This window comes from Phoca vitulina, unplaced genomic scaffold (genome assembly GCF_004348235.1).
Source record: "Phoca vitulina isolate PV1807 unplaced genomic scaffold, GSC_HSeal_1.0 scaffold54, whole genome shotgun sequence".
NCBI classification, from domain to species: domain Eukaryota; kingdom Metazoa; phylum Chordata; class Mammalia; order Carnivora; family Phocidae; genus Phoca; species Phoca vitulina.
In genome coordinates, this window is record NW_022589757.1 from 4,915,148 (window position 1) to 4,923,667 (window position 8,520).

General features: G+C 43.5%; 1 protein-coding gene across 1 annotated transcript; it reads right to left on the reverse strand.

Moving 5' to 3' along the window:
• Nucleotides 1–358: 358 nt before the first annotated feature.
• Nucleotides 359–1,657, reverse strand: BECN2 (beclin 2). Its single transcript, XM_032389309.1, is given in 3 exon segments — nt 359–781; nt 783–1,213; nt 1,216–1,657. Coding segments are annotated over 3 exon segments (1,296 nt in total).
• Between the last annotated feature and the right edge of the window lie 6,863 nt (nt 1,658–8,520).

The window sequence follows — 8,520 nt, forward strand, 5'->3', positions numbered from 1 at the left end:
GCTTTCTCCTCACAACCCCCCTTCCCTCAGCCCCACCCTAGTACTTTCCCTCTGCATCTCTTGATCCTTTTTTTGTACTAGTAATCTGGTCATCTTGTAATTCAATCTTTGCTGCCATTTTGGATATTCGTTAAGGTGGGGAAGGAGGGAAGAGGAAAGTACAAGGAAGAGAGGACAAAGACGTGCAGGGGAAGATAGTAATGACTTTTGGTTTGCTCTGAACAATTAATGCTTGGGTTGCCATTCATTTTTAAAATTATAAGCATGTTATATCTTTCAATTTTACAATTTGTTACTTTTCACAAATAAAATATTTTAAAGCAAAAAAAAATCTCCCTCTCCCTCATAAAAGAAAAAGTTATTCTTGATATCTTAAAGAGACCCAAGCGAGACTACACTTAAAATTTATGAGCATGAGCTTGAGTGCCTTTGTCCACTGCTCCTCCGTGTTCAAATGGGTTCTGATGGAATAGAACTCACCGCTGCTTCCAGAGTCTTCCATTAGGCCACTCTCCACATGAATCCTGCAGGGCAGGCAAAGACCCCACTTGCCTTTCTCAGCCTCCTCCTTGAACTGCTGCATGCAGTCCAAAAAAGCCATCATTGCCTGGTCAAATTTGACATGCAAGCGAGTTCTTTGCCCTGCAATGTAGAACAATGGCAGTTCAACAGGGTCATCTGTTAAAGACTTCAGATAGGACTGGTTTCCACAGGGGACGAGTTGATACCTCTGAAACTCCAGCCCAATTTTATTGGACAGGGCAAGGAGCAGCAAGGCTGTCTTGGCCCCAGGCCATGTTAATCTCCTTCCAGCTCACAGAAATGGTGGGGAGGCAACCCAGTCTGAAGCTATTGATGATGCCCACAGGGCCATCATGCCTGATCTCAAAGGTGGCACTGAAGGCATTGGTCTTCTTCAGCCGGCCCCACTGGATCTGGGCATGTCTCAGCTGGTTCTTTATGCTCTTCAGCTCATCCTGCAGTTCCAGTTGTTGCCATTGCAAGTTACTATAGTCCCTCCAGTACTGCTCATCTTGCTGGTCCAGCATTTTAGTCTCTGCCCAGGCTGCCTCAAGATCTTCTGCTATTCTTTCTTGGTTCTTCTCCACCTCCTTCAGCTCCTGGATCAGCCTCACCTCCTCCAGCTCCAGGCCCTCCAGCTCCTCCTGCAGTGTCTTCATCTCCTCCTCAGTATCCTCCCCATCCAATATTTGTAGTTCTGGTTCTCAGATTCTACAATAATGAGTCGGGTGTCCACCTGCTCTAAAAGTTTGTCAGTACAGTCCTCACAGAGGGGGTCGTCCATATCTTTTTCACCAGTGAGGATGTCAAAAATGTCCCTAGCAGTCTTCTGGATATTATTGAGCGTTCTTCCAGAGTCAAACTTTCCAAGCAAGATGAACTTGTTAGAACTGTCCCTTGACATTTTGCCATTACCAGGGAGGGTAGAACAGGAGGCACCATCCTGCAGCTTTTCACTGTCCTTCTCCACCTTGGAGGTAGGGCCACCTTCCAGGGTTTCTCCTGGCTCCTGCTGAGCTGAGGTGAATGTGGAAGCTGCAGATTCTTGGATGGTCTCGAGACCCAAGGTCCCCATGGACTGATCCAGCTTCATGGGCTGCCTGCAGCCATGGCAGATGAAGCAGATGGAGGACATGGTGGAGGCCTTGGATCTTATTCTGATTCCAAGTTTCCTCTGGCTCCCCACTTAGCCATTTATACCTTTTTAAGCTTCTTTAGAGTAGTGATTCTTTTAAAATGCATATTTCATCTTGTCACTCTTCTACTTAAAACCTTACATTGGTACCCTCCTTAGATACCTCTAAGACTTCTTTAGCTCCTTTTAGACAAGTGATTCTTTCTAAAAGGAAAATCTGATCATCTCACTTTGTCCTTTAACACTCCCAAGGCATATCTTAAGAGTAATCTTTATAAACTAAGCTCTGATCATGGCACTTCCCTCCTTAAAATGGTTTTATGCTCTTATCTTACCATAAAATAAAGTCCCATCATCCTAACCTGACACCAAAGCCTCTGCTCATTTTCCCAGCTACTTCTCTCCAATTTCCTGCCACCCTCACCCATGGCCTTCTCCATGATCCCTGGAGTGATGGTTGGAAATACAAAGTATGCCTTTCCTCACCCTGATACTTCTTCTCAAAGGATTGGGAAATAGCAGAATAAGTTTGGAATTGCTTTTAATGTCATGGTCAATTCCGAGTCCTGATTCATCCTTGGGAATAGAATGGCAAAGTATATTCATTGCTAAAGGCTAAACCTCATTTTAATTACCCATCCACCAAAAGCAAACAAATCCAAGCCACACCTGGCTTTGAGTTTGAACCAGCCGAGACAGATGATGGCCCAAACAGGCTAAGGGACACAGAGGTGAAGGGGAGTAGAGATTGTTTCAGACTCTGGTTTATCTAACAATGGAATGATGTCTCCAGGATAATCCAGGATCCCTCTGTAGAGCCTTCCTTTCATGAAGGAATGAGTGGAACTAGAGTGTTGCTTTTAGTTGGGAAGGAAATCCCTTATTTCTGGAGATCTTCCTTCCAATTCTTACCTCCTTATTCCACGGTCTCCTTTGGGAAGACTGGAAGGGGCCCAAGAGTGAGGATTCTATGGGTTGGAGGGCATTGGTGGCAGGGATTTTCTGCACTACTGTATTCCCAGCACTTGGATGAATTACCTTGTCCCCGCTTCCCTTTCCAAACTTTGCTCCTTTGCTTGGGCTTTGTCACAAACCTCCAGGAAAGATTTGTCTCTACCTACTGCCTCCAATTCCTCTTCTTCTGTTCTCTCTTAAACTCACTGTGATTCAACTTTAATCTCAGTACACTATAGAAAATCCTCATATCAAGGTCACAAATGTTGTCTGTGTTGCTAAATTTAATCTTGTTGGAATAGGAAGAAAGGTCTCCAGCCAAAAGTGAGCATGGGGAAGAGATGTGAGAGTCACCTAGGTGAGTAGGAGATTGAATAGAGGAGAGAAATGGCATGATTGCTCTTCACTTGTAATAGTCCACATGGGACTTGCTGTCATGAGTAGGTGTACATTTTTGTCCAGCCACCCACCTGCATGGGTTTGTCAAGCAAGCAAGATTAACCAGGGAGGCAGGAGAGAAGGTGCCAGCAGGGAAGTGGTTAGGAAGGTTGACGGCAATATATCCTGGGAAGGAAGAATGGGGATGGAGGGAGACACAGTGAAAAGGAAGAGTTGAGGTACTTCTGTTCTGGGAGGTTGAAGGAGTGTTGGAATCAGGATAGCAGGAGACCAGATGAGTAAATACAGGAGGTAGTCAGAGAGTGTGCATGAAATGGACACAACAGAGGACTTGCTCCTTGTAGTCTATAATCATCTTTCATCTCCCCATCCTGAAACAAATGACCTTTGTTTGGCTCCTCCAGGCATATGTCACAGTATTCTGGAGTTAGAAGGTCTTGGGTTCTAATCTTGCTTACTTAATAGGTTACTTAACCTTTCTGATGCTCAGATTCTTAATTTGAAAATGAATGAAATAGAAGCCACCATAAGAGGATTGCTTTGATGATTAAACAAGGTGATGTTTAGAACTTCAAATGACACTAGTTTCTTCTCACTACCAGTCGCCTATGTGGCCAGTGCCTGGCTTTCTCCTCCTTGTGCACCTTGAACTTCTCAAAAGAGAAGTTCACTACTTCTCACTGTTTCCAAATCCTTATCAAACCTCTTTCAACCTTTGCAATCTGGCATCTGTCTCAATAATTAATGGGATAAAATGATTCTTGCTAAGGTCAGCAATGAATTCTTAAATAGCACATCCCAAAGCATCTTTTCTGTCCTCTTCCAAATTGGTGCTCATTCTTTAACATTTGAGGTGATTGCCATCCTTTCCTCATCAAAAGAGGAAAACAAAGTCCTTATTTGGATTCTAGAGGATTGCTGCTTCTGATTCTCCTAGATCTCTGATCTTCCTTTTCCACCCTGCTGACTCATCCTGCCAAGAGATTCTGAATATTAAAAAGTAAAAATCTGTCTTTGATATAGACAACTACATTTTTCTGAAGCTTGCAAAGTGTGAATAAGAGCCTCCTTTAAAAATTCAAGGCTTTATGGGGGTGCCTGGGTGGCTCAGTCATTAAGTGTCTGCCTTTGGCTCAGGTCATGATCCCAGGGTCCTGGGATCGAGCCCCACATCAGGCTCCCTGCTTGGCGGGAAGCCTGCTTCTCCCTCTCCCACTCCCCCTGCTTGTGTTCCCTCTCTTGCTATGTCTCTCTCTGTCAAATAAATAAATAAAATCTTAAAAAAAAATTCAAGGCTTTGTATACCTTGTAGTGTCAGAATTGAATTATAAGACACGCAGTTGGTATCAGAATTGCTTGGTGTGAGGAAAAAACTCACACACCGGAATTGGGACCAGAGTGCTAGTTGGTGTCAGAATATTCGGGTGTTAGTGTTTAATGAGTACCGTGTTTTAGTTTGGGAAGATTAAAAAGTTCTGGAGATGGATGGTGGTGATGGTTGCACATGTGGGAAGGAAAAACTATTCTACCCTTCAAGGTTTTTCTAGCAGGCCTAAGAATTAAATTGACAGAAGACAGATTAACTGGAGAAGATAACATTTAATTTCGTAAGTACAGGGAATCCACAAAAACATGAAATTCCAAAGACAGGCAAAATGAGGTATAAATGTTGTCCTGACCTAAGAAGGGGAATGGGGTCTGGGATTTCCAAGGGAATGAAAACAATGCACAGGAAGATGAAAAGGGGTAAATGTTTGGTAAACACATGTTCACTGGGCTATTCAGAAACGATAGGACACAAACAATCTATTGGTTAAAATTCCTCCTCCCTGTCTACTACCCCTCATTCATATTATATTGTAGTTATCTATGGTGATAGCTCCTGTCCTGGAGCAGGTCTTCCAACTAAATTCTTTTAGACATTTAGGGAGAAGATCAAAGTTTCTTCCTGAGTCTTTTGATCCTTGATGATTTTCAGCTCAAGACAATCTGCATGCCGTAGTGACGCTTCCAGGGTGATTCATTCTGAACTCCCTCACACAACAATGTGAGTGTACTTAATGCCCCTGCACACTTAAAAATTGTAAAGGTGGTATTTTATCACCATTAAAATATAGTAAAAGAAATTAAAGGACCTGTCTAAAGCAGCTCTCTTTCTCTCTACAGGGCCCCTGGGGCAATAAGGTAGCTATTAGAAACTTTCCTAGAGATTTAACATGCCCTGGGACTCTCAGATGGGCTCAAAGTGCAAGACCCATCATTAACTAGAAAAAATAGTCTCAGCTCAAAAATGCTAAGCAAATATGCCTCTGTTTGCTATGACTAAAGTGAAAAAAATTGTGTTATGTGTGTCTTACCATAGCTTTAAAAACCTCAAGGTTGCACTGGTTTATGGGCCTCAGAATGTCCCCTGTTTCCTTTGTAAACCTCCACAGACTTCGTGGCCTCACAAAGGCCAGTGTGGGGATTTGAGGTGTCTGAGGAAGGACTCTTGCAGAGGGCCAGACACCTGCGGGCCCAAATGTGACTCACACAGGATGGGAAGGCAATACTCATAGTTACAGAGGAACCCAGATTTCTGGTTCACATAAGAAAAATTTTTAAAGGAATTTTAAGCTTTAATTCATTTTGCTTTGCTTCAGACCAGCCAATGTCCTCTTTGCTAGAGAAACTCCAGAGAAGTTAATCATGACAAGCTGGAATGGGAATATTTTTTTCCAGACTCAGACCATCAAAAGAGCCAAGATTCTGGCTTTCTGTCCCAGGTCAGATGCTGATTTAGGAAGTCATTTCAGCTCACAGTCTGCTTAAACACTGTGAAACGGGTTCAATGCTAACAATTAAACATTGCTCACAATAGCTGCTGAGGGCAAAGACATTTGCACCATGCTCCCTCAGTGTTCTGCACACTGTGTGGTGTCAAGTAAGTGTTCAGTAAACCATTGCTAGATTCTGCATGCATTACTAATGCATGGAAGTGCTCAGCCCGGGGGACTGGAGCCCCCACCTCCTGCTACTCCCCACTAATGTCTATCTAAAGCCACGCCAGAAAAATTAAATATAGATTTATGCAGAGCTAACTTGTTCGTATAAGACAAATATTCTCTATTTGCAAAAAGATTCACAGAATTCCTACAAATAGATTGCTGGCTAATGTGCATTACAGAACATTAACTCTTTATAATCAATATTACAATGTTGGGAGTCAATGCCAGTTGAAGGGCAGAATGTTCCAAGTCAATCCACCTGTGAAGATTGATAACTCTTTCACCTGTGCACTGGCACCTGCATCCATTAGTCTCAGTGGATGGCACTTGGCATATCTACCCCTCCATTGGACTATATGTCTCTTGAAAATATTGTTGAAATCCATCTTGTATCTTTAACATCTATTCATCCGTTCTGTTCCTTTTCTTTTTTCCTTTTTTTTTTTTACTCCTATGGAAGGGCTTCTAGATACCATGACTCTGACTCAAATAATCCCATACATGGGACAGCTCATTCTACTAAAATATACTGGTAATTTTTTTTTTCAGGAAATTGCATGCTAATCATATTGATTTGATAATTGGACTAAAAATCTAGAAGTATCAATTTATTGCATGTAGTGGATTGCTATCCCTTGTCACAAGGAGTGCCTTTAGAAATTCCTGATGATGACGTATCTTTCCCTCACAAGAGGACTGTGAGGATCACCCACTCCCCAAGCCCTTGGCTATATGAGCATGGAAAACACCATCGTCAATATTCGGGCTCATCATCCTCATAATCATTAGCAAGGAGAGGAAGGTCCTCAGAATGCAGCTGAAAGTCTTTTTTTTTTTTTTAAGTATTTTATTTATTTATTTGACAGAGAGAGACACAACGAGAGAGAAAGCACAAGCTGGGGGAGTGGGAGAGGAAGAAGCAGGCTTCCTGCCGAGCAGGGAGCCCGATGCGGGGCTCAACCCCAGGACCCTAGGATCATGACCTGAGCCGAAGGCAGACACTTAACGACTGAGCCACCCAGGCGCCACTGAAGTCTTGATTCCTTAAACCAGTCCCTTCAAGATCGTGAATGCTCACAGGCAGGACTACATTTTATACCTAAGGCCAAAGTAGTAGAAGCCAAATTGCTGCCCACCCCTGGACAGTGTCCACTGATTCTGATGCTCTCATCCATGCCATGGGCCCCATTTAATATATTTTCTTCACTTTAAGACTAAATTAACATAACTGCTCTCTTACAGCCTGTTCTGGGGTTCAGGACATTTGGTGGCCTAAAGATTTCTTCCACTCTGTTCTGGTACAGTGGGAAGAGCTCTGGCCCAGGATTCTGGAGGCTTGGTTTCTGATCATAATTTACTACAGACTGTTCTCTGGACCTCTCAGTTTTCTTATTTGTAAAATAAGGGACTTGGAGCAAGTGATAGTCAAAGTCCTCACTTGTGACCTCACTTATTATTAATTTTCCATCTCTTATTAGGCCAGGTTGCCAACTAGTTCTGTGCCCACCCCATGCTCTCTCCTAACCCCCACAATAATATCACTGAGAAATAATTTGAGAACTAGAATTTATTAAAATGCATAAGCTTATACCCGAAGATAGCCATGTGATATAATCATAAGGCCATAGACTATGTTTTCACCTATTTTGGTAGTTTGAGATGCTTTTTCAATGACAAAGAAGTTGGTGATTGATGTCATATTCTTGTCTACACACTCACAATAGGCCTAGCAATCACAGCTAAGAATGGACTGGAATAACAGGAATCTGTGTGGACCCAGGGCCTGGTGGATCATGTAGAAGGTGGAAAGTGGGGACCACCACCAGCTGTCAAGGCACGAGTTCAGTGGCATACCACATGGAAGAGTGAGGCAAGGATCTGGAAAGGATAAGGAAACTGAGGCTGGTGGGATGCTCGGGGCACTAAGACTGGGATGAAGGCCAAGGTTGTTGGGGCCAGTGTGATCACTGGCCACCTGGCTTGACACTAAAAGTTGGGTTGACGACAGTGCTGGCTTATCATCCTCACCACTGGTTCATTGACTCCTACCGTAGCATGGGGAAAAGGATGGAGGCTAACACCTTTCGAGGACCTAACACGTTCCTGGCTTAGTGTGGCAATTGTATTGTCAAGCAAATATTCACCCTTCTCTCCCTCCCTTCGGAGTGATTTTGGACCATGGACTGTGGGCTGAAGTGACAGTGTGCTAGTTCCAACCCCAAGTGTCTCCTAGTCCTCTTGTGCTACTGTCTTCCACCATGAGAACAGCATATCCCATGGAGGAGCTCTCCTTCTGCCTTGGTCCCCAAGTGAGAAGGCATCTGAAGCCCAGCCCAGCCAACCTGCAACACCCCAATTGAGAAATACATGCTTGGGTTGTAAACCACTGAAACTTGGGGTTTATTATCACAGCAAAGGCTGGATCATTGAAACATGTTAATCTTTCTGAAACAAGCAACAGCATCTCAGGTGAGGATCAGAATCCCTCAGGTGTTGGACTTTGGGCCCAGCCATATTTGACAT